A 26,622-nucleotide genomic window follows, 5' to 3' on the forward strand; every position below is an offset into this window, starting at 1 on the left:
AGCTGAAGTGAGAATGTGGTCCTTGTCACTTCCTTGTGAGCTCTACAGCTGAACCAGAAGGTGGACCATGGCTCTCAACACCCAAGAAACACTTCTCTAGGCTGAGGTGAAAGGAGAGCTAAGAGGATTCTCTGAGATGTGTCCACAACCCATGGAAGTCACTGCTAGGTCTGTAGCAGCTATAGACGGAGGTTCTGAGATGAGAGCCTGGGTGGGACTATGATGAAAACCAAAGCAAAACAACAACAACAAACACACAAACAGAACCAGCGCAGCCATGTGGTGGTAATGGCCCAGAAGCACCAGGTGTTCTTAACATCTTGGCCTGCAGAATCTCCTTAGTGCTCGTCTTTTGTATGGTGGTTTTTCTGTTTTGTTTCATTGAAAAGAAAGTGAGGTCCTAGACTGATGATTTGCTCAAGCTAATATACACATGATGGAGGTGGGACGCCAACATGGCTGATTCCTTGACTGCTTGCATGCTAGGAGCAGAAGCTAGGAAGAGTGACAGACATGTGGTTACCTTAGCTCTCTTATGTAGGCTCAGAATTTGGCGTTTTTGTGTCTCCGTGGCCACTGTGTAATGAATATGACATCAGGCAGAGATGTTATGGTTATCTATTAAACTTACCTGTTGTCTGGCTTGCAGTAAGACCCAGGCAAGCTCCACTTTGTCCCCTCCTTTCTTGCCAGCAATGATAGGACACAAGCCCAAGTGTTCCTTTCAGTGCCATAACTGCTCTTTGTCCTGTGCTGAGCTGCGTGGCAGGTGAGAGGCTTGAATCCAACCTCGGCTGCTTTCCTGTATGCTAGATAGCAGGCAGAAACAGCCCAAGCAAAACTAGACAGAGAAGACCTATCCATGTCACACTTGTTTTAAAGGGAATTGAATTCTACCAGTTCAGTCTCCTCTGCTGAACCTTCAGCTCAGGAGTGCTAGGCAAGCCTGGGCTCTTGCTACCTCTGGACTCTGGGGCAAAAGCATAAGCATGTGAACAGACCACAGTACAGACTTGCCCTCTCCCCTTCCTTGCCCTAGATATAGACTCACCGACTACGTCCATGCCTCTCCATGCTCTTGCTACTGACCACCCTCCCTACCCAGGATGCCCAGCCTTCTCTCTCGAGACATAGCCACGCTGAGCAACAGTGCTGTGTGGATTTTAAAGAGTGAGGCTTGCCGGTGATAGGGTTACTGCAAACCTGAATGGCAGTAATCCTTACAAAGCACTCAACATTGTACCTAGTGCTCCGCAAATGGTAGCTGTGCTTACACAACTCTTGGGGCTCAAAGCCTCCCATTCAGAGAAGGGCCGTGTTGTGGCCACCTCACTTGACAGAGATTCTTGCTTCCATCTGTCCATGGACTTCTTCAGTGTGGTCATCAGAACCACCTTGGTGACACCTTCTTGGTAGCTTTGGCATTATTTCAGCACACTGCCGTTCATCTTTGGTGTTACTAAACAAGATGGTTCCTGTGTTTCTGCATTCTTCTCTCAACAGCACAGTGTATCACCAGGCTGTCTCCTGGGTAGGCTTTGTACAGAGTAGCCAGTAGCCTGACTAGGTAAAGCAAGGCGTGTAGAGGAAATCAGACACTTGTGGTTCTCATCTTTGCCCATTTATTTATTTGTTTTTTTTCTTCTTCTCAAGTGAGTGTATGTGTGGTACACATGAATGTGTGCTTGCATGTTTTTATATGTGTGGATGTACATGGGTGCACAGGTACGTGTCTCTGCAAATGTGTGTGCGTACAAGCATACCTTCCTCTGTGTGTGTGTGTGTGTGTGCGTGCATGTCAGTATGTGAATATGTGTGTGCCTGTGTGTGCCTGTGTGTGTGTGTGTGTGTGTGTATGTGTAGGCCTAAGGTTGGTGTCAGAAATCTTTCCTATTTTACCCTATTCTTTGAGTCAGTGTCTCTTGGTCAAACCCAGAGCTCACTGATTCAGTCAGTCTTAGTAGCCACATTGCTCTGGGGAGCCTTTCTCTCTTCCTTCTAAGGCTGGAATTTCAGATGGGCCTCCGTGCTCACCTGGTATTCACTTAAATTCTGAGGACTCAAAGTCCAGTCCTCTTGCTTACAGGGCAAGATTTTTGAGCCCTCAAGCCAGTCCCTGCCCTAAAGAAAGAAACTACCTGGGCCAATCCCAAGGTGAAATCCTGCTTACAGAGGTAGTGCATTTGACCTTCACCATCTTTTAAGAAATGAATTGGTTCTACTTAAAACTAGAGTTGATGGAACAGTTCAAGTTTCTTGTCTCACCCAATGCCCCAGTGGTAGCATCTCTGAGCTACATCCTGGAACTCTTTCACAGGGCAACCCCAGTGTTGCACTGCCCACAGGCTCCCTTCTTGGTTACCTTGTAGTGCTTGAGGCCTTTGTGTTTAGGGACACTTCGTCTTCCAGTGGTGTCCCAATGATCATTTCCACAGGGCAGGGCTCTGGCAGCTTAGGTGAGGAAACAGGAGCCTCATGGGCTCTGATCCCCTTGGCTTGCTTTGGAAACCAAGTGTCTGATTGGGCTTGGGCAATGTCTACTGTCCTTCTACATTTGAAAAGTAGGCAGACATTATGGTCTCCCTCCTAAAGCACAAGGTGCCTAACAATGTAAATACCTTCGGGTGCTCTGATGCAACCTCAAACCCATTGGGTTCGAGGTAGAGAAAGCATGACTCATTCCCCTATGGGAGTCTATGTGGTCTGCTCAGCTGCACAGAACATCCTCCATCTCCATTCCTGGTAAGCCAAAACCATCATTTGGATACAGGTGTAGAGAGGTATAGAGAAGACCTCATGCCAGCATCCCTGGCCCATCTCTGGAAGCCCAGTGCCAGGAGGAACTATATCCTCTGGGGTAGGGACCCTTCAGCCCCCTGCTTAGACCACGGTAAAATAGGCCTTCCATGGAGGCTGAAGTCACCACTATGACTGTGCCTCATGGTCAAGGTTCGCCTGGATATCCCTCTGCCCAGAATCAGTGAAGAAATGGAGGGGTCTGCTTTTACCTAAGACATCTACTGTATTTCAGGATATGTTTTTGTGACCCAGAATCTTCTCCAAGTTTAGGTCCTCTGGTCTCTAGATCTTAGTATCATTATTGATTTGGGGATGTGCTACCAGCTGAACCAGCAGTGGTTCTCTGGCAGGGACCTGTTTGTGGTAAAGACTTGCCAGAAATCTCCTCTTTGATTAATTAAAATCATGAAAACATCCACCTTTCTCTCTAATTTGACGGCCCGAGATTCCCCTGGGCCCAAGACATTCTCTTATGGAATGGTCAGCAGCAGCTAGCTAATGCATTTTCTTCTAGTTGTGTCACAGAAAGGGATTCCATTATTTATTTCAGAAAAAGAATTTCCTGCAGTGTATACATGGATACACACCGCAGAGTGATAGATGGCTCTCAAAGGGTCCTGTGAGATCGTCCAGTCTGGATTATGTAATGGTGCCCAGGGTCAAAGTGTTGCAGGGATTTTGAAGTCCAGCCAAGTTCACAGGCTTTGAGACATGATATGCTGAGACCCATGGTAGCAAGGCCTAGATACTGTCACCTCTGGTGTGAGTCATGCATCCACTGTACAGATGAAGTACCTGTAGAGGAAGGACAATCAACATGGCATGTCCCCTCCTTTCAGCATGGCACTGTCTGTGTGACTTAGGGATCTGTGCTCATTGAGGTCACAGAGCTTGAGAAAAATCAATATCTCTGTCTCTCTGTCTCCTGTCTCTCTCTGTCTATCTCTCTCTTTCTTTCTCTCCCTCTCTCCATCCCTCCCTCTCTCTGTTTCTCTCTTTTACTTCCTCTCTTCCATCCTTCCTTCCTTCCTTCCTTCCTTCCTTCCTTCCTTCCTTCCTTCCTTCTTTTCTTCCTTCCTTTCTTTTTTTCTTTCTTTTGGGTTTTTTTCCTCTGTATAGCCCTGGCTGTCATGGAATTCACTGTGTAGACCATGCTGGCCTTGAACTCAGAGATCTTCCTGCCTTTGCCTCCTGAATTCTGGGCTTAAAGGCATGTACCACCCCACCTGGCTTGCTTGAACGAAATCAAAGACCCATAATCAGATTCCTAGGTGTCACAGTGAAGAAAAGGAGACAGTATAAAGTGGTCCCCAGCTCTCTGTAGATCAGAGTCTTGGGAAGACAGTCCCAATCCCAGGGATCAAGGAGCATCTATAGTCTGCCTCTCAGTTTAGCACTGTTACCCCCGAAGGGTCAGGTGGCCAGGCTTTGGCCATCAGATGATAGTTGAGGGCTTGAAGAGGATGGTATGAGATCATTGGCTAGTGTTCTTTCTGGTGCTACTACAAAATCTCTGGGACTGAATCCTTTTGATAGAAGGAAGGCTTACATTACCTCACAGCTCTCAAGGCTGTGTGGTCCAAATGCATTCTGTTGGCATCTGGTAACTTCAGAAGATGTCATAAGGCCAGACAGAACAAATATCTTAACTGCTCTTTATTGCTATGAAGAGACATCACCACCAAAGCAGTTTGAAGAAGAAAGAGTTTATGGAGGGGGACTTACATGTTTAGAGGGTAAGTCCATGATCACCATGGCAGGGAGGCAGGCCTCACACCAGGAAAACAGCTGAGACAGAACATCTTGAGACACAACCACGAGGCAGAGAAAGGGAGACTTTCAAAACCTCAAAGCCTCTGTCCCAGTGATGTGCCTTCTCCAACAAGGCCGCAGCTCCTAATTCTTCCCAAATAGTTTCATCAACTAAGGACCAAATATTCAAACATGTAAGCCTACGGGGGCCATTCTCATTCATACCACAAAAGCAAGTCAGACACCAGGTGCTTTCTTTCTTTCCTGGCTTCTTTTACTGTTTGTTTTTGCTGGTCCAGAATTCATCTGTAGTTCAAGGGGTTCTGAACTCGGGGCAATTTTCCTGTCTGAGCCTATCCTTTGCTGAGGTTCTCTGTGTGTTTTACCATACTCTGTGTCTTCCTCATCTTATAAAGCCACTAATGCCATCACCAGGCCACCATTATTACAGCCACAGTTTAATATGAATTAGTACCACTCAAAGGCCCTGCCTCCAAATAGCAGCAAAAGGTCATGTTGAGAATCCCATTTCTACTTCCTGGTAAGACTTGCAAACCCATAAGCAACAATGAAAAGCAGGCCTGGGTTTGAATCTCAACCTGGCCACTTTGAGATTGGCCAGCTTCAGAGGGGCCCTGTTTTCTGTGTTTGCTTTTATTTTCAAGTAGGAGATCCTAGCACCTGCCCAGTGGAGCTGTTGAGTGTAGAGCTCGTAGCCTGCACAGCAGTTAATTAACATGGGCTCAGTAAACGCTTGCTATTTTTATCGACTGGCTGGTGGAAAGCAGTTTCCCCTGTCAGAAGTCTCCAAGGCCCAGAAATTTAAAACCAAATTATTGAGCAGTCCCTGCATGCTGGAACTCTGCTGTCTTGAAACAATAGAAAGTGGGACTGCCGAATGTTTATTATTTTCTAAGAAGTTATTTTTCACCTTACTAAAAATGAATGCTTGGTTTGGGTTTCCAAAGGCACGTAGCTGCTTTCCAGAGACTTCTTGTTAGGCCAGAGTTGTAGGAAGCGGTGACCTGTGCTTGGAATGAGAGACCCAGAGAGGCATAAGGGATTGAGTCCTGGGATGCAGGGGCAAAGGCTCTCTGCTGGAGAGGATGGAGAACCCCTGTGGGGACTCTGTTGTCAAGTTCATCTTTGTTCTCATAACCAAGAACAGAACACTGAAACTCAGTCTCCAGGGCATGAGGCCAGGAAGTCGTGTTCCAGGTAAGTTAAGTGCGATTGGCCCTGGGCCAGGTCACTTCTTGATGTTCACAACCCTCTGCTGCTTCTTTGCCTTGGCCTATCTCTAGCTGTACTTGCACAGAGTCACTGGAGAGGGGCTGGGTGGCTGGCCCTTGGGGCAGCAGGACAACATACCAGAAGTTAGCCTGCCTGGGTTTGAGTTCTCTACTGCTTGGGTAGATTTTTCAGGGCCAATGCTGTTTTAATCTTTGCAATGGGCACATTGATAGCTAGCTAGGACAATGACGTGGGGTGCTTTCTGTACTATGTTACAGCACAGCCTGGAACCAAGCAAGCCTCAGGCCATGCTGGCCAATAGCTGTCTTCTTAATGTGGGATTGTGTGGAAAGGCTTTTGGGAGAATGTTGCAGATTCTCCATGTGGCAGAGAGCACACAGATACCTTCTTGTAGAGGAAGACTCACCTCAAAACATTCCTGAGCTTTCAGTAGTTATGGAATAAACCATAACTACTAAGAACAAATTCGTTAAGGCCAGGGAGCCACTGGGGTAAGGCCTCGAAAAGCACCTGAGTGTTAGTGGGGCAGCTGCTAAGTGCTGCCAGTTACTTAGACAAAGCCTGAACGTTCTCTCCATGCCAGTTAGGAGACCACTGTCAGGAGAGGGGCTCTCTTCAGTCAACGCCTGTCTTCTGAGCCACTGCTCAGTGCAAGTCCCTCAGAAACCATTATGATCTAGGTCCTCAGAACATAGATGGGAGCAGATCAGAGCAAATGGCCCATATGGTGAGATTCTTAATGGGGGAGGCATATGCATGAGAAACAGTGAACTATAGGGTAGCTGGAGTGTACATGGCTATAAGTACCCTGTGGATGAGCACGAATAGGAGGAGGCTTGGGTAGGAGGTGGAGGGTGGTTTCAGATAGGGCAGTTAAGGAAGGACCTCATAAGATGGCGACCGTGATGAATTGGGCAAACTGAGGAAAGGAGCCATGTGGACAGCTGGGGGAAAAGCAGCATGCAGGAACGGAGGAGTCTATGAGTAAATCAACGGAGCAGTGGAAGGATCTATGTGCTGGGGCTGTTGTAGCGATGGAATGTGATTGAAGTAGACTGAAAGCACTTAGGGTAGAGCCTGGTGCAGAGTGTGTCCTTAACCTCAGCAGAGTGAGTAATGAATCATGGCCACTTTCTGTTTCCTCACAACTCACCTTTCCCCTCCCCCTTCTCTCCTTCTGTCCACCCTTCACTCTCTTCTACCTTGCAGTCCTGGAAGTGGAATCTAGGGCTTTGCTCATTCTAGGCAAGTGCCCACTGAGGGTATTATATACCAGCCTGAGGCAGCCCTCAGAGGGTATTCTGCATGGCTTGTTGCTTCCGACAGCCCTGGAGAGTAGGCAAGGCAATTCCTCTCAGGCTGCACCTCCCCTTGGAAAGGCCAATGGGTCAGGCATTTCCTGAAAGGCCATCCCCTGCCCAGCACTCTAATCTGCTGTCTGCTTTACAGATATGCATCGCCTTCACTAATACTTACAGGTAGGGCTTGATCATACCTGTTTGAAAGATGGCAGAAGTGAGCAGAGCTGGAACAACGGACAGCCCGGGGTGGCCCAGCAGGTGGCTTGCTTTGGTTGGGCTTTGGAGACCGTGGCACAGTATCTGCTGTGGCATGCACAATGAGCCTGAGTCTATATTTCTCCCCTACCCCACAATCCAGCTTTAGGGTGCCATATCAAACAGGTGGCCGTGGAGACAGAGCTATTAGCTGGATTGTAGTTTAACTGAAGTAGACAACTGGCCACTGAGCCAGGATCAGTGCTCCTGACTCAGGCTTGCTGAAGAGAAAGGCTGCCTGGATCCAGAGAACTATAGCCACATTCCATCAGGGAAGGGTGCTAGCTGGGGACAGCCCAGAACAAGACTGAGTCATATGGGTGACAGATCAACTCAGAGAGAATGGGAAGAAGCCAAAGTCCCTTGGTGGTGTATACTTTGGGGCAGAGTAGGGGTGTACCCCCAGGGCCTTGAGGGAAGTTGGCACTTCAGACAACTGGACAAAGCATGGGACCTAGGATACTGCAGCTCCTGCTGGTGACGGTGCCATGGTCCCCTGCCACACCCTGCTTCTTGAGCTTGGAGGGAACGCTTTCTCTAAGGGAGTTGGATTCAAAGAAACCCTTTCCATCCCATCTTCTCTGCCTTACAGTTACTCGGTATGGTTACAGTCTCTGTGGGGAGTCTGAGGGTGGCATTTAGAGGCCTTCCACAAAAATTCTAAAACAATAGGCTAGACTCACAAGTATGTGGTCTGTTTAGATGTCTGGGGTTGCTTTCCCCTGCTTTGAAAGAGAACATCCCAAGCATCTTGATTTGCTAAAAATCTTACCAGAGTATAAATCACTGGGACACGGGTGGGCTCAGGGCTGTCAGGGCTCACTGGAGATGGGTTTAGTACCTCCTCCCATGACCCCTTGCACCTTCCCCTTTGTACCTAAGCTTTGGGAAGACTTAACAGGGCAAAAGTCTTAGAGCCTTTATAGGAAAATTAGCCTGAAAGTGACAAGCCCGAAAGATGTGCACGTCCCTCTGTGGCTCAGGAGAGTAATACCTATATAGTCTCTCCTTACGCAGATAAGGATGAAGTATCCCATCCAATCTCCCTCCCCAGCTCTGAGCCAAAGGCTCATGCGATTGCACTCTGAGCTCATAGCTCATCCTATCTGTGCACTTACTTTGATGCAGTTCTGAGACTACAGAGCAGTAGGGAACTGTGGGAAAATTATAAGGTCAATATTTTTCAGCTGTTCCCCGCTATATGTGAGTCATGAGGGGGAAAGGCAAGCAGAGCCTGACATCAAAAGCCTACATCTGGGATGGGGGCCATCTTCGCTGTTGGATTCCCTAGCTTAAGGCTAGTCTTTGTGCAAAGCAGAGAGCATATAGATGGAGTCGATTTGGTTTACCTGATAATTTCCTTTTCTAAAAATCCGTAGCAACCTGTTTTTCCTCCTTCGTGTCCATCTTCTGAGAATTTCCCTGGGTTTAAGTCCCATTCCTGTAGCTTCCTCCTTCAGAGGCAATGTCCTCATCATGAGATGAATCGTGGATCATTTGGTAGTAGATGTAGCCCATTAAGCCCTGTGTCTCTACCTACAAGGCCATGGCTCTGACTTGATTTCATCCTTAGAGCAGTTTCAGAGAGGAGGGAAGCCAGGCACAGTGAGATTAAGTGACTTCACCAAGTTCACTTGTAGAGATACAGGCTGTCTTCCTTTGACCCGAAGCCTCTGGATCTTGCTGTGTTGACTTCTAGGGTTGTCCGTGTCTTAGGTAACTGTGTCCGTACTTGGCTTTTCTACACAATTCGGGGATATGCTCCTCCACAGTAGACATTCTCTACACAATTTGGGGATATGCTCCTCCACGGTAGACATTCTCTACACAATTCGGGGATATGCTCCTCCACGGTAGACATTCCCATGACATCCAGCACAGAACAGCTTATCCAAATCCACCCAAAGCGGCTGTGGCCCTACACTTACATTCACTTTGCATAATGACCTTGGGGCAGGAAGGAAGGGACCTTTTTTCTCCTGCTCAAATGGGAACATGGTGATCTAGGGCACATCTTAAACATCCTACCTCCCAGTCTCTTGGAGGGCTTGTTACAACAAATTCCTGGATTCGGTCCCAGGATGGCTGAGACAGGAGTTCTGGGTGGAGCTGGGGGGCCTTGAATTTCTTTCCACTTTCCAAGGTGGGCAGGGGCCCCAGACTGAGACCCACTATCTTAACAGAAGGCAAAGCAGCATCAAATCCTACCCTGACCGCAGGAAGCTCTGTAAGACTCCCAAGATGTCAGGAGCATCCTCAGTAAAGAATGCCGAGTAATGCTATCCAGTCATGAAAATGTACAGAATGTCACATTTGCATATCTATGCTGAACATCTCATTATAGCGTTTCTTTTCCGAGCACCGAAGCAGCACTCACCATGTGTTAGGCACTGGTTTGCAAATATACACAGTTCCCATGGCAGGCGAGTGTGGTAATCCTTTCCTCAGATTTCCTTCATTGTACAGAGAGGTAGGCTAAAGTCCAGAGACATTCTATAAATTACCTGGGATCACCCAGCTAGTCAGTCTGTGCAGCTGGGCATTAACCCAGGCAGTCTGGCTCCTGGTCACCACATTCAGCCTCTGGGCAGAGTATGGCACCTGGCTTGTCATCAACAAGACTTTCCCATCCCCAGGTGAGCTAAGAATTGCCTGCAGAAGAAGAAAGATGAAACGTTTCTATTTCCAGTTCCTAGGCAGATTAACCATAAATAACAACGATGCATGTTTTATGACCACCACTTGGAAATCCCACGCTTGGCCACCGCTCTGATACCAGTCTGGTTAGCCCAGAGTGGCTTGTTCTCTTTCTACCCCTCTGGCATTGAAGTTTCTCATTGCTCAAGAGGAGGATGCTTGAAAGAGGCCTGTTGGTTGTAGGAGTCCAAGAGGTGAGTTGCGGGTCAATAATAAAAGCAGAGCCACGTTTGTTGCTCTCCCATGCAGAGCCTTGAGAGTCTGTCCAGCGGGTGGTAAGGAGGCTCAGCCTGAGGAAGGACGGTGATGGACAGGGTGGGAGGGGAGCAAATAGTTTCAGCCTGGCCGAGTAACTGAAGGACGGGCAGTGGGAGCATTCCAGCTATGTCATGGGAAATGGCTACGGCCAGGGCTCTGATTAGCTGTCAACCACAAATACCCTGGGACCCTGCCAGGGGTCAGGCAACTGGGGCGCCTCTCGAATGCCAAATGGTTTGCCTTATATTATTGTCAAAGAAGAAGGAGGCGATTTTGAGCGTTATCCCTGGATGTGTGCACTGGCACTGCCAGGAGCTGAGAGATGGTTGGGGATGTGGGAGGGAGAGAGAAGCTAGAAAAATCCGCTTTTCATTCCAGGAAACATAGAGAGAAAAACCAGTCCATGCCACTGGGCCTTGGCATGATCTCAAAGCTGTTTTAGTCACCACCTCCGAAGCATTCTGCCCTTTCCTTCTCTTTCTACAAGGTGAGACATGAAAGTCTCCACCTCATGAAAGCCCTAAAGGGGGGAAATGCTGACCTAGATCCCTCACAGTTGAGGTGGCATGGAACAATAGCGCTTCAAGAGGATGGATGTCACAGGAGAGTCCCCCATGGTTTGCTTGCTTGACGACTTTGGCCTGAAACAGAGCCATGAAATGTGGAAACATCAAATATGATGACAAATGAACCAAATGTCATCCCACATGGACCCCTGGGAGGGACGAGGTGGTGTTCCTTCAACCCATTCCTCTAGCTTATGTCTTTAGAAATGTTTCATTGAGGAAAGGGAAGGGACAGGTTGGCTATTTGATTAATTATGTCTAAAAGGAGGAGAGAAGAAAAACAAATCTCTTAAAACTCTTCAAGGATATTTGGCTAGTAAAAGCCTTTCTCTGAGCTTTTTTCATGGTCCCACAGCAGAAAGAAACCTTTCTGCAAGTTTAGTGGTCACAAGGGTTAGTAGTTCATGCCTTAGGGTTAGATGAGTCAGGTGTGCCCTGGGTAGGGGAAACGTGTGAGCGTGGACAGATCATTTTTCCAAGTAGTGATTTTATTATCACCACACAATGAGGATAATGTTAGTTCCTTCCACTCAGATCATTAATAATCCTTATGAAGTGTTAGGACAGTGATAGACACACTAAAAGAGTCTAACATTTTGGAGCCAGTGATGCTTAAGTTCAACTTCAAAGGATAGAAGACACTGAAAAAACAGAATGTATGGAAGATGAAGGTTGATTTTCTCTGAACTACTCATCTGAAGCTAGGAAGACTAGAGCACATATGGCAGGTGCTCCAACACCCAAGTCAATGTTGTTCTTGTACTGCCATGCTTTGCACTTATTTAAGCCATCAAAGTCAGGTTTCAAACCAAAGGCACATGGAAGAAGAAGTAAAGGGGAAGGAAGGTCATGTGACAGTAGCATTTGAGGGAGGTAACCACATAATGGTCTGTTTATTTCACATAAGCTTAGAGTTTCTGCTGCTTTTCCTAAGCTACCATCTCTGCCTTTTAATTGGTGTGTTTAGACCGTTCACATTTAATGTAATTATTGTTATGTTAAGTCTGTCATTTTAGTTTTATTTTTCTGTTATTTTTTTCCTTTGGTTTCCTTTTCTTTGTCTTCTTAGGGGTTACACAGACATATTTTATAATTCCATTTTTATTCATTTATATTGTCTTAGGATGCCTCTTTTTGCATAGCACTTTTAGTGGTCCTTCTAGACATTTCATTATGTGTCCATCATATTCTATGGGTATCAACAGTTTACCAGTTCAAGAGAAAGTTGGGGACCACACTTTCCTTCACAGTCCTTTACTCACTTCCACTTGGATACAGTCTTAAATACTTCCTGTAAATACTCTAAGAACCACACCAGTTTCATTGTTTCTGTTTCCAGTTCTAAACATAATTGGGATAATCTAATAAGAAGATGCGTTTACGCACAGCTGTACTCTGCCCATTGCTCTTTCCTTTGTCTCTGTCCTAAACTTCTTTTATTCTTTGTTTATAGGATTTGTCTTTTTCATGTCGTGTCTGACTGTGACAAATTCCCTTATTTTTCAATATCTTGAAATTTCTCCATCCTTGGGCTTTATTCTACAGGATATTTTGGTTGTGTGTTTTGAACTAACAATTCTTTTCTCATTGCTCCCCAAAATAAAATAAGATAATAAAAAAATTAATGTGTTGCTTCTTTTATGGTCTCTAAGGAAAAACCTGAAGTCCTTTGAATTATTTTCCCTCTGTAGGTAGGGGATGTGTTTCCTTCCTAAAGTTTTTAAGATTTTTAAAAAATTTTCATTTTTCAGAATTTTGACTGTGACATTTCTTGGCCTAGATTTCTCACAGTTCATGTATTTCTGATCTATTTTCCTTTTGAATTTGTAGGGTTTTGTCTTTTTCCGTTTGGGAATTTTCATTGCTTAGTTTTTCCATTGCTTTCTCGGCCCCCTCCATCTCTCTCTCTCTCTCTCTCTCTCTCTCTCTCTCTCTCTCTCTCTCTCTCTCTCTCTCTTGCCTGCTATATGTTGACATGGATGCTAGATCTCTAAGACTCTGGCTCATTTATGTTCTTTCTATTTTTTCTTCTTTATTCAGATTGAGTGACTTATGTTATTCTGTCCTTATTCCCACTATGGAGCCTATTTACTGAGTCCTCAATTTTTGGATATATTTTTCAGTTCCTAAATTCCCATTTTGGCACCCTCTTGAATTCTGTTTCTTTTAGTGTTTCAGTTTGTAGCAAACATGATTTTAGGGCTGGAGAGAGGGCTTATCAGTTATGAACAATAACTCCTCTTACAGAGGAACCAGGTTCAGTTCCCTGCACTCATATGGTAGCCAAACCGCCTATAACTCCAGTTCCAAGGCAGTGATGCCCTCTTCTTGCCTCCAGGGCATTTACATATGATGCTAATAAATCCATGTAGACAAACACACATAAAACATACATACATACATTCATACATACATACATAAAACAAACAGGATGTGCTTCTATTATTCGCAGAAGACTTTTGGCTTCCTTGAAAAATCCACATTTGATTGCCTTTACAGACTTTTTTCTCTTATCAACATTAGGATGAGTGATTTATTATTATTATTATTATTATTATTATTATTATTATTATTATAGTTGAACATTTCAGCTATTATGCTATATAACTCTAGATCTTCTGGATTCTGTTGGCTTCCAACCCTGTTCTGGTCTCCACTGATCTCTGGCATATTAGGATTCTCCGTTACTGCTAAAGGAATAGAGACCTCAGCTCTCCTCTCCACTAGGAACCATGAGTATTTCCTAGCAGGTGATGGCTTTTTACACCTCCCACAGCCTCTTCAGGAAGGAGAAAGCTTCTTCACTGCTAAGCAGTGCCTCCCATCTTCCTGACTCATCCCAAAGGTGATGCCACCCACTCAGACTAGGCTACCTATGTGGTCTTCATGACATCTGGTGTGGGGAGATTCTCTTACTGCCTAGCAGGAGTAAGTCCTCTCCCCCAACCTGGCCTTCTGTGGTTTTATTCAGTGGGGACCTATGCACATTGTCACAGGCAGGTGAGGGTAGAAGTCTGGGCTCCTTACTCATTCTCTTTTGATAAAATTGTAGCCATGTATTTGTGTAGTGTTCCAAGAGTTGAGTGTGTATTGCCAGAAGTCATTTGTTTACTAGGGTGCCTCTTTCCCAATTCTTTTAATAGCAGCTACAAAATTCTCTCGTGCTTCTGTTCATGTCTATCGCATCTGCAGATTGCTTTTTTTTTTTTTCAGCTCTCCTCTAGAGGATATGATATAGAAAGGGAGCAAAAACAACAACAACAACAAAAAACCTACCATGCCTCTCCCCAGGCCCCAGGCCCCAGGCCCCAGGCCCCAGTTCAAGTCAGCTTGCCTTCTTTGCTCTCTCGTCAGGCTTCTTATGCTGGTTTCATGTAATCCCAGGACTTTAACTGGAGCTTGGTTAAATGGTTAAACTAAAAATCTCTATCACCGGCCTGGGGAAGAAAGTTATCCTCAGTGGGTCCCCAGGCACCTGGATGGCTCTAGCAAGGTGGGTGAGACCCTAGACCCTTAAATGTTTTGCACATTTAAGTCTACCTACTGAGTATTGCTCATGAGGCTACTGAAACTTGACATTCGGTATACCATCATTAGTGGAGTGGGAGGTGCTCGCTCTCGCACTGTTGATGAAAGTTACTACAAATGGAGGTAAGCAGACAGCCCACCACAGAGTGGAAGGCCGGGACAGATCACCTTCCACCACCATATTTAGGGAATTCTCTTCTCCTGAAGATTTTAGGACCATATATATAATTGGGCTAGGAAAGTTATGACTAGGATAAGATGATGTTGTGTAGCTGTTGAGGTGGGGAATTAGTCAGGGTCATTAGATGGGTTGTTCTCTCTCTCTCTCTTTGTGTGTGTGTGTGTGTGTGTGTGTGTTCGTGTTCCCACATACCTGCACGCGTGCATGAGATGGGCACCGAGGTACCTGTGCCTACAGGCTCACTGTGGCTTTCTGTGGGCTATCTATCTATCTTAAAAGATGTTTATGTTTTCAGAAGTTTCTCTTTATCATCATATTGATTTGTGAGAGAAAATAAGAGGTAATGGCAGGCATTGGTTTTTCTTTAACCTTCAGAAGAATGACCCGAGCAGCTTGTAATATTGAGCCTGACATTCCTCTACTAAGTTTCCTGAAGTTTCTATGGGCTAATAAATTAGTAAGGTTCTGTGGTTAGAGATATATGAGAAATGCACAGTTAAAATAAGTAACTCAGCTTCTTTGGGCGAATATCGAAGATTCCTTACAGTGCTGTGTATCTTGTGGGTCTGTAGTGTTGTAAAGACTTACCAGAGCCTGGGCCCACTGAGTCAGGAGCATGGTTCCTGCCTGGTGTCTTTAAGGGACACCCAATGGGAAACATGTCTATGGACAAGGTTGACCATTTCACAACTCCTTTTAACCAAGCTGTGGCACCTCCTGTTCCCACCTCCTGTTCCCACTGTACCTGCTCTGAATTTCAGGAACTCTGAGCAGCTTTGTGTCTGTCGCTGCCTTAGTCAGACTCAATGCCCCACAAAGCTTATTTTAAAAGGAGAAGGTCTTAGGATGCTGTCTTGAGTCTCCTGCACCAAAAGCCAAATAGCCATGGCTTCCTAGAGGCACACACTCATAGCAGTCATGGAAGATGCACTATATTAATATAATTCACTTTTCCCACATTCATCCCAGCCCCCTGTACATTAGTGCAGAGTTCTCTGCCCATTTAGGGATTGTTCACATGGAGAAAGTTGATGTTACCTGGGACTAAGTTATGTATGCATGTTTACCAGCCCGTGAAGCATTAGGTATGCCAGTCAGTTTGTTTTAGATCCAAATTGTTGGTGTCTTTGCACGACTGCATTATGCGAACGTGACTCCAGCCAGAGAAAGGCTCTGATTGCTATCAGTTGCAGACACCATGGTGTTTGACAGTGGTGGGAACAGCCGTGCTTTGTTTGAGTAGGAATGTAACTTCTGAAAGCCGACTGTGTTGACGTGAACACATTATCCTCTTGTGGAAGCAATGTGTGGATGTGCTTGGTAAATGGACCTTTATCTGTCTCAAAGACCACAGGGTTGCTCTCTCAAATACCGTGGATGCTAGCTGCCGAAAACTGCAACCGCCTGTGTCTGTTGTCATTTCTTTAATCAGTTGCTGAGCGGGTAGGCCACAGTGACTGCCTTTACTCTTGTCACCTAAGAGCTGATTCTTAGAGGATTTCTTTGTGGCTGCTCAAAAGGCAGCTTCCATTACCCGTGAAATGTAGTGAAGCATCAGAACACTGTTGCTAATGGGGAACCCTAGCAAGAAAGAGAGCTCCCATCATCCTCTCAGCCTGGGCGTAGTCAACTCAAGTTGATGCAGGATGAGCCCCGAAAGCAGTCTGCAAGCTGCCTGCTTCTGGTACCCAGTATGTTCTAGGCCCAAAGAGAACGCTTAGCTTAGGCCTGCTTATTAAAAACTAAGGTCAGGTGTCCAAAGAGTATGCGGCAGTCTGTTAGTGAAGGCAGAAGAAGCATGTTAGACTTGGGTTTTATGCTAACCACCTCAGTACTCAAACAGCCATAAAACACTGTCTGCTGCTACACATTATGTATGGTCTGTAATATATGTTAAGGCCATGGGCATTCTACACAGGGACATGTAAGCTATAGAATAGAATTCTGTGGTTTCAGAAAGACTCAAAGTTGGATATTGGGTTTGAGGTCTGTAGGAATTATTCTGGGAAAGAAAAAAAAATTCACAATTACTTTGTCAAAAATTTTTAGTGAACATTCGCCAGAGCTCCAAGTCAAAGCAGCAGAGAAATGGGGTTGGGGTGTTGCTTTCCCTCCTCTGGGGCCCAAATGAAATGAGGGGTGAGCAGAGAAGCTGCTTTGAAGGAACTTGTCAACATCTCCCTGTGAGCTTTGACCTGACCTTTGTCAGCAAGAGTGACATCTCTTCCATACATGCCCCAGGAAGTGGCTGGACTGATGGCAGAGCAGAGATGGCCCTGGTCTTCCACAGGTATTTTTGGAATGCTTTTAATCTGAACAGTGCCATCTGTCCTGGGACTGTGGCCGGGAATGGTTCACAGCAAACCCATGCTAATGTGGGAGTGGCCCTCTTTGGATCCTCTCTCTGGGGTTGTTGGGAGTAGCCTTCTTTTTTTTTTTTTTTTTGCCTGTGAAGGATAGAGGCAACCATGGCCCCTCCCACTGCTTCCATGAAACCCGAGACTCAGACACTCCCAATATCAGAGAAAGAAATGGAAATACTTTATGTTTGTGAATATAGCATGCAAGACAAAGAAAAATATTTTTGACTATATAGTCAAAATCACTGCCCCTCACCCCTACCCCCGCAAATGAAGTCATCCCCAAGAGCTGTATCCTGAGAGCAGGCCCTACAATATGTCTTCAAAAGACACCACTCACAAAAGTCAAATCCCATTCAGAAACCAATCTATCTTTTTTCTTCTTTCCTTCCCTCCCTCCCTCCTTCTTCCTTCCTTTCTTAAGTGTTTTGATCTTCAGCTTGCTATAGTGCACATAGTTCTGTCAGAGCTGAAGTAGTCGCATACACTGACAGACAGAGCATTCCCCTCCACCCTCACCAGGCATTTGCTCTTTGAGCCATGAGAAAAGTGACTTTTGCATCTGTTAATATAATTTTTCTTTTGAGTGATGACTTTACACAATTGCAATGTATAAGCAGGCATTGGAGCGAAGGTCCCCTAAGTTCAACCTGAGGTTCTTTCTACCATAAGTTCTCAGCTTCCCTTGGCTTGCATTGCCAAGGCTGACCTGTGTCAGCGACAAACAATGGCAGCTGCCTCGAGAACTGGGATCCCATCTTCCCCTAAGTTTTACACAGCTTTTTCTCCATTGCTCTTCAGACACCACCCTGAGAGCTGAGTGAAGTGGTATATGCATGTAATCCCAGACCTTAGAAGGCTGAGGCAGGAAGATTGACATGAATCTGAGGCAGCCTAACCTAAATGGAGCATACCAAGCTAGCTAGGGCTAGGGCCTATGAGCCTATCTCAAAAGCAAAAGCAAAACTTCTCAGAGTGTCTTCTCTCAGAGTCACCATTCTATGATGAGGAAACTGAGTCATAGAAGGACGAAACAAGGTCACTAGGCAGGAGCATGATGTGAGTTCACAGCTAGGTGCCTACAGAGTATTCCATTAACCACTTTGCCCCCACCAGCCCTCTCCTGAGAACTGCTCACACTGTGGTACCTGGAAGAAGAGCCCCAGGACTGTACCTGAGCGCTGTGTTGCTCTGCTCACAACCCTGGGACATGAGTGACAAATGACTCTGACATCTGACTGAATAAAGTTCCCAAGAAAGTGACACAGATGCCACGTGAATGGGCAGCCAGTGCTGACAAGGTGCTTAGGTCTTAGTCTCTGACCTCTCACAGATCATCTGGGCCCCTGACGGGAGGGTTGTCCCTGTATCCATTTTCCTTCTGCCAGAGCTGTTACCATAGGCTGGTTATGAAAGCAGCTCTCTGCGATAGTACCCTTAGGGAGCTAGGCCATCAGAACCTGTTCTCACAGTGCTCTGCAGCTCAGGGATGGCTCAGAAGAGAGAGCTGGGGCTTGCTCCCAGAGAAAGGCAAAAAGGGAACCACACAAACTGGAGGGCAGCACACCCCAGACTGTGATGGACTGCAAATGATGCGGTTAGTGACTGTACAGCGAGAAAGCCAGGAGTGGAGCCTTGCTTAGTGGAAGTCGAAGAGTGATTGCTGCTTCTGTCTAAGCATTGACCCCAGCGTCCTTCATACTTAGCCTCTCCCTCGCTCCCCACTCTATTCCTGACCTGCCACCTGGCTTCCAAGCTCAGAGTTTCGGTGTTGTGGAAGGGTATTTTCCTGCTCTGGATCACTCTGATCCAGATGTCCAGCTGCAAAGAGCTTAGGAATCTCTCCTGGAGGGGGACACAAAAAGGTTGAGCTCTGTTCTCTCTAGATTGCTGAGTTCATTTCAGTTGATGTTTCCAGCACGAGGGGCATGCATTCGATTCTCTGGTTCCCAAAGGTACATGCAAAGTAGTCCTTTATATCACTGAGCCAGTGCTAGATGCTCTTCACTGTTTGTAGATGGTAATGGGACTGAGGTTGGAGATAGGAGCTTTTCTTCAAGGTCACGGAGCTTTAATATTGACCCAGAACAGGCCAGGCTGCCTGACTGCTAAGTCAGCCCTTTCCTTTCTGAACTCCATGGTCCCACAAAAGGGAGGGATGCTGCTATTACATTCCAGGTCCAGACATCCCTCTGTGAGGCAGTGGGGTGGGGAAGACACATGCAGCTGGATGGGGGAACTGTTCCTTGTCTCCCTTTTGGGGCTGAGGCCATTTTCTTTTCCTTATTTAGAACTCTGTTTAGACCCAAGTGTCATCTGCTTGTCTCTGAGAACCTGCACAGCCTCTCAGCCTTACCCTTATCTTATTTTATATTTAACCTCATTAGCTATTTGTGGGCCAAGCCTGGACCAGATCATAATGGCAGGCTCGCAAGGAGGGGAACTCTGATGTTTATCTCTGCTGCAGAGTGTCTGGAATAGTAATTAACTTTGAGGTTCTGGATATGGGAGGGGGGTAGTGTGAAAGTCAGAAGGAGAAAAAAACTGGCTAATTTGCAGAAATCTTCCTGAAGTCAAAAGCAACAATTTGTGTGTTTGTGACTCTCATCTCCCGCGTCAATGAACATCTGTACGTAGTTCCACATGGGCAGATGTTGCACAGCAAAGAGTTTAATTTGCCTTCGAGCTGACTCAGTAACCTGGGGCAAGCTACGTTATCACTTAGAGCTTCTTCATCTGCAAAACAGGGATAAACTGGGATGAAACTCAGTGCATGGTTACAGCACTTAGCACACAGCCTCTGATGTTTAAGTCAAGGCACCAACCAAAGTGGGGTCGTCCAGCGGGCTATAGCTAGTTGGTGCTGCACCGCATCCTTCACACCCACAGCTCAGATTCTCGGTGAGTCTGGGCTGCCTAACTTTGGTCACTCCTGGCTCTGCAGGGAAGAGTGAGCTGGAATTTGATTGTTAAGGACGTTTATTTCCCCAAGACTGCCCTAGTCATGACACTCTCATATAAGCAGATTTGAAAAGCTGGTTTCCATAATCTAGGCTCTTGATCGCTCCTGACTCTGGCATCAGACCTTGTCCCTCTGGCAAGACTCTGAGAGTCACCCACAAAAGGAGGTACTCAGTTGCCCCTTTCAGCACCTCATTTCCTAGATAGCCACTAGAGGGTGCCTGGGGGGTCTCTGGGGTCTGTGTCTCTTGGTGACCAATAATTACAGGACCCTCAGAGGACAAAAACCTGAGTGCAGTTTGGATCATGCAGATGACAGGGACAGAATTTGGAAGCTAGAGTTAATCACAGAGACTTAGCTCAGGAAGACGAAATTCCATGGTGGGTTCTTGCATAAGGTCTGTCTGGGTGCTTTCGTCTAACAAAAGCACGTGCAATTGTTTTGCTCCCCAAACAATCACTGCCTACAGAATGAATGCCTTTCCATAAGCAATCACATAAAATTTGCTGGTATCATTTCCTCTTAATTTATCATGCAACTAGCATGTGATTAGAACCGCCCCAGCTGGGTTTCTTCTGTGATAGGTAGCTGGGAGTCATGAACTTTACAGTGAGAAAGGTCTGCCTTCCAGGCCACCTACGTCTCTTCAGACAATTTACCTCTCCGACTGTGGGAGGAGACTGGGGCTACTCCTTTGCAGGACTTCTGTGAGGGTTTGATGTGTACTGAGCATCAGGTCCGGATATAATGGTTTTTCAACAAATAGCAGATGTTGTGATTATTTTGAATTTTTTTTTTTACATGAAATTGCCAGTCACACACGCCATTGCTTCTTAGAGAACAGCTTCCAACTTCCAGGTTATAATTAAATATGTCAGCTCTACTGCTGCCACGCTTTAAATTTTATCCACTGCGACTCCTTGTTAAACATTCATTAGGCTATTTCACAAATACACATTTTATAGAGAGCATCAATGCCAAATCACAATTAGGAACAATTTTCATACCACACTTAACCAAGGTCGAGGACTGTGTATGTGAGATGACAACGTCTCCCGAACAATGTACAAGGCAAATGCTTTGCCTTCTCGGCCACTCCTAACATTTCAAACCAAGGTATTGCATTTAATTAATCTCCAGAAGGTATCATCTCGGGCTTATTAAGTGCATTATTTTGTGAGAGCAAACAAAGGGCCCCACTTGCAGGGCCAAGTGTGTTTATTCCAAATAGTTAATTAAATTGTGTCAGTTCCTGCCCTGGAGCGTTCAGGCTATTTTGTTTTTCTACCCATGTGGACAGTTTGTCATCATTCATTTTTATTTCCTCTCTGGCCTTTTAAAGAGAGACGCGGGGCAGCGGCCTGAGTATGTGCTGCGTGGTTGGAGCAGTTTGCAAAGTTAAATTGGTTAAATACGACTTGAGCGCTGCTCCAGGAGCTGGCTCTGTTTTTCTAGAATCCACTAGGGTTTTTCAGCAACAAAACAGGCCTGAACAGTTCTGACCCTGAATGTGAACAATAGCATCCCAGAGAGCCTTGAATCCTCCCTACTTGGAGCTCTGTGGAAGGGGAGTGCAGCTGGAGCAGGGTGCTTTCTCAAGCTGCAGCACACTCCCTTGACCTGCTGAACTAAACAGGGGTGTATTTATGGGAACTCTTTCTCCAAGAAGCATGGGGGACTTCCTTTAAGCTTTAGAAGTGGCATCCCTGCAGAAGACAGAAAGGGAGAGGGAAAGGCATTCTCCTTTACTTTCACGACATTAGGTGTCTGGTATGATAAAGGAGGGAGACTCCAGTTCTTAAGAAACCCAAGGACCAGGGACAGTGGAACACCTGGGGTGTTATTCAAGACCCCCTTTTTAATAGCAGGAGGGTATCAGCTCTCAGCCTAGCGTTACTAAAGCTACCTTAGAGAGAAGTGAAGAGGCCAGGTACCCCAACGATGTTTGAAGTCGGTGTTAGTTCACGGACTGGCTGAACTGCCTGGCTGTGCTAACACCACACACTGTACAAACTGTTATCAAATGTCGTCTTAGGCAATAAGTCTTTGCTTGTCACAAGCCTGCTATGCACCAAATCCTCAGCCAGCCTTTCATGCCCAGGGCTTGCCACATGTCTGGTGAGAGGTCTCCCTTTCTGGTCACAGGTATATTTTGCCTTTAATATGGCCCTGAGCCAGGTCATCCGAGATGAAGCTTGTAAAGACATGGCAAAGCGGTCTTCTCCAGACGCATGACTGCAGCGGGTGATGATGCCAGTAGGCTTTTGTGGAACAAGTCCTCTAAGTCAGGCACTGAGCCCAGTAGTCTTCTATGTTGGCTGGAAGTGGCTCTCCAAAGGAAAGATGGTCATATCCACTTTACAGACCAGAAGACTAAGGAAGCTAACCCACTCATCCAAGGTCACCAGCTAGTAAATGACAATGCTAAGAATCTGCAATATGGAAAGGTCATTTAAAAAAAAAAAAAAAAAAAAAACAGGGCATGATAGTACATGTCTTTAATCCCAGCACTCAGGAGGCAGAGGCAGGTGAATCTCTGTGACTTCCAGCACACCCTGGTCTACAGAGTGAGTTCCAGAACAGCCAGAGCTGTTGCACGGAGGAATCATGTCTCAATTAAAGTAATAAAAAAGGAAAAAGACATGTTTTGGGGATTACACATTGGTCCTCATGCTTGAAAGTAGGGTGTGGTTGTGCGTGCTTGTAATTCCATTACTGGTGAGATGAAGATAGGAGAACTTATGGGGTTCATAGGCCAGGCAGTGATGAACCCCAGATCAAAGTGAGAAACCTTATCAAAAAACAAAGTGGACAGCCCTGAGGCACAGCATCTGTGGTTGACCTCTGACCTCAACTTGCACATGCACACACACACACACACACACACACACACACAAGTGCTGTGGATTAAAAATATATGTGTTAATGGCAGGTTGGTGAATTCTTGTACCAAGCTTGGAAAAGCTCAGGACTCTAGACCAGAGTACAGGGAGAAGAGAACTAGCTGCCGTAGGAGTTGAGTTGGGCAATCTCAGTGCAGGCCAGGAGCCAGAGGATGATCTGAGCAGGTGGGCAGCAGAGCAGAGTATTTAGAAGGCAGGGGTGACTGCTGTGGTCATCGGATAGTAGACAGCTTTGAACTTCAAGCTGCTGCGAACAAATGAAATCAGGGAAGCTGAGGTGTCATAGCCCCGTAGCCCCTCAGAGCAGGTGGGCTCCCTTGGGGTGGTAAAGCACCCCCTTCCAAAGAGAGAAAGTGACACTAGTCAGCAGGATTCTGGCCCAAGCAGTGTGTCATTGTTATTTGGCAGCATTCGTAGTTGCTGGAGAGGGAATCTATTTATGATCAAGAGCAAATGCTCTGCAGACTGCCTGGACTTGTGTTCTGGTTCTGTTGCTAGCTGTGTGTCAGTAGAGAAATAGTGCAACCTCTCTATGCCTCCGTTTCTTCTGTGCTCTAAAATGGAAAGCTTCATCCCTTGCTAGGATAATTCGCTAAGTACAATCTATTGTTCTCGTTGTATTTTCTGTAATGAAGGGACATTATTCTAGAACGCCAGAGCTGAGAGGGGCTGGTAACCTAAGAACAAGATACTTCATCTCCATATTGTATTGTCCTCTGCTCCTTGGTCATCTAAGGCCTTTAGCTCTGCTTAAGGTACCCAAGGTACCCCATGGATGGGGCCAGACACTAAGGATGCAATTGGAGTTACCTTGCTAGAAGCCTAGTCACATAGGTGGGCTTTCTTTAAGGCAGGGAGCCTCATTAAGGTGGAGTCTTGGGGTCTTGCCTGCAGCTTTAGACTTCTTCAGCCTCTGTACATCCGTCCCCTGTGGGCACATCTGTGCTGCACAGACTAGAATTGGCCAGGTGAGAGTCTGTTGTGCCCTTGTCCTCAGTGGACCTGGTGGGCACAGAGCAGTAATAAACTGTACTTCCTCTCCAGTCCGGGAGACGGGAAGCTCCAAATTGGACTCTAATTAACTCTGAGGGAACAATGACTTTCTGCGAAGCCTGGCAGCTTTGGCCAGGTCTAAGAAGGTGTCACGCAGCCTTGGAAAATAATTACAACCAAAACGATGCCTCCAAAGCCCGACTCCTGACGGTTTGCCTCCGACAAACGTGTTTCTCCTTCTTCACAAGGCTCACTGCCCTTAATTGCCACCCTGCTTCATTAAGGGGCAATTAATTTTGTGACTTGGTTTTAAAAGGTGGTAATTGTAAGGTGAGGACAAGAGGCCCACAGTTAAGCAGAACTGGGCTGAATGTAAAAGGTTCTTTCCCTGCAAGATTAAAGAAGCTAAGAGGCTGCATCCCAGGCAGGCAGTAGCTTACCCTGTGGCTTTCTCATTCTCAGATTCACACGAGCTTCTGCTGTGGTAGGATGGAGCCCATTTCTTTCTGCCCAGGTAGCAGGGTTTTTGTTTGGGGATCCGAACCAGTGTGCCATCTTCCTGCCATAGAAGCCATCCTGAAGGACAAGATTGAGCCCAGAGGCCTGGGTCCTTGAGAGGTCTTTGGGATATGGCTTCCAACGAGTCCATCCTCCCATAATCCCCCAGACCCCTCCTGTTAGGGACACGCTGTATCCCGCTGTCATTCTAGATATACATTCCTTCGCCTGGCGTTCACTGATTATTAACTGAAAGTGTCCCCGGCTTGGTGTTAAACTCCTCTTGAGGTGAAATTTGAGTGAAGGAGCATGGCCTGTGCCTTTAGGCGTCTGTAGTCAAGAGAACTGGATGCTAAAGACACAGGCGCCTTAGCCAGTTGTGGGAAACAGCAAAATGTGCAACTTCCCAGGAAGGAACAGTACAGAGCTGTGAGAGCAGAAATCAGGGCCACCAGAAAGGTCAAAGAAGATGGGCCTCCAAACTGAGGGGAGGAGTGGAGCTCTGCTGTGGGGCCCCTGTGGAAATGAGGGGGCATTCTCGTCCCGGGGAACCACATGTGCACAGGCTCTGTGTCCCTGGCAAGCGACACTGCCAAGCTATAGAAAATGGAGGTGAGGGTGCTGCGGGCAGGAAAGTTATGAGATGGATAGGCAAGCCCACAGTGCAGTGGGACTCACTGCTTTCAGCCCTAGAATCAAGATGGACATCCCTTGCGTGTTCCACACCACGGAAATCCGGTGAAGGTGAGATGCACATGCGCTTGTGTATGATCCTCATGTGAGGGTCACTGAATTCCTGCCCCACACTTGGCTTTCTCCGGGAATGAGCATCCAAGCCTGGCATTTAACGACACTGATCTGGACAGTTTGAGATGGTAGGGCCTTTTCTTCTGAGCCTTTTGTCTTCTGTCCCCTTTATTATTAATATTTCTTTTAACCATGTTCTACTTCAGTCTCCCTGTTGTAAACTAGCTCTCTCACACACGTACACGCACGCATGCTCACACATCTAACTGCTGATGTAGACAGAGATGGAGCTCATGCTATAGTAATCGTGTGTGGGTCTGAGCATGGGCCACAGTGTCAGACTGAGTTTACACTGTAGCTATACAAGTTGCTATTCACATAACCTTGACAGAGGTTCTTAACCTCTCTGTAAGGCCCGGGGATATACTAATGCAGACTGTATATCCTCCATAACAAAACACTGGACTCTCACATTATTGGTGCTGGGTGTGGCACGACAGCATGCTGATACTTCATTGGAGCTTGGGAACTGATGTTGTGGTTGATGATGTCATGCTATTATGGAAGACCCCAAAGCAAAGAGGTGGGCGGATAAGCAGCTCACAGAGGAATGAGGACTGCAGGACTAGGCCTGTGCTCTTCTCCTCTTTATAACCTTTCTATCTCTTCAGTTTCTTCCCTGGGCCAGATGGGCTTCGTGTCAAAATGAGAGAGGTGTCCTCAGGCAGCTTGCAAGATGAGTTCTTCATCCCCCAACCAACTTAGGAAGCCGCAGGGCATCCAGCTGCAGCGTGAACGCCCTCACTGGGAACTCCCAGTGATTCTGCTTAGACCAGGCTTCCATTGCCAGAGCCAACTGATGTGCCCCAGGTCTGAGCTGGAACGCCAGGCAGCTCCGGTAGCAGGACAGGAGGTGAGAGCAGCGTTAGGAGAGCAAAGGTAGTTGCCCCACGGGGGATGGGTGGGGGACGATGTGGACACTGGAAGAACTCCCTCTTTAAGGCTCCTTGCAGTTGACCCTCCAGCAGCCATTCGAGGTGTGTGCACACTGAAGGGCGGGTGCATACCTCACTTTCCTCTGGAGCCTAGACACTTAGTCTTGGTGCTAATGAACCGCTTTCCTATCTCTCTGTCTCGGGGCTGAATCCAGTGGGCAGTGACCCAACACCACCGTGATTTGTGGCCCTGCAGGAGGAGGGGAGCGACTGATTATGGAGGCAGCAATTACTCTGCCCAGGCCCCTGCCTGGCAGGGCCTTATCTTTATTTATAGCTGGCTCCGCCGCCCAGAGCCCAGTTTTTGCCCTTGAGTGACTAGTGCACTGCAGACTTAGTTCATAAAACACTGTTTGTTTATAATCCTTAACGGATTCTGCTTTATTAAAAGAGAAGGCTCCATGCCGGGTTTAAATAAAGTAACCGGTTACGGTTTAGTTTGTATTCACAGCGAATATGCAACGGATGGGAACCCATGGCAGAATAATGCACACTCATGACCTGAATTCATTCGGAAAAGTCTCTTTTCAAGGTCCTTGATGCTGGGGCTGAACCATTTCCACTGAGGGTATA

At 46.6% G+C, this 26,622-nt stretch overlaps 1 protein-coding gene across 3 annotated transcripts in view; it reads left to right on the forward strand.

The window, feature by feature from the left end:
• Positions 1–26,622, forward strand: part of Slit3 (slit guidance ligand 3) — a 587,044-nt gene that overhangs the window by 130,632 nt on the left and 429,790 nt on the right. Inside the window, exon 1 of one of the 3 annotated variants that reach the window (XM_029484040.1) lies at positions 4,749–5,769. The exons of the other annotated variants lie outside the window; for them this stretch is intronic. Within the exon in view, the coding sequence (XP_029339900.1) occupies positions 5,588–5,769 (182 nt within the window). The 5' untranslated portion in view covers positions 4,749–5,587. Of the gene's footprint in view, positions 1–4,748; positions 5,770–26,622 lie in introns of those variants that run through there. 3 annotated transcript variants of the gene reach the window in all.

Source organism: Mus caroli, chromosome 11 (genome assembly GCF_900094665.2).
Source record: "Mus caroli chromosome 11, CAROLI_EIJ_v1.1, whole genome shotgun sequence".
In the NCBI taxonomy this organism is placed as follows: Eukaryota; Metazoa; Chordata; class Mammalia; order Rodentia; family Muridae; genus Mus; species Mus caroli.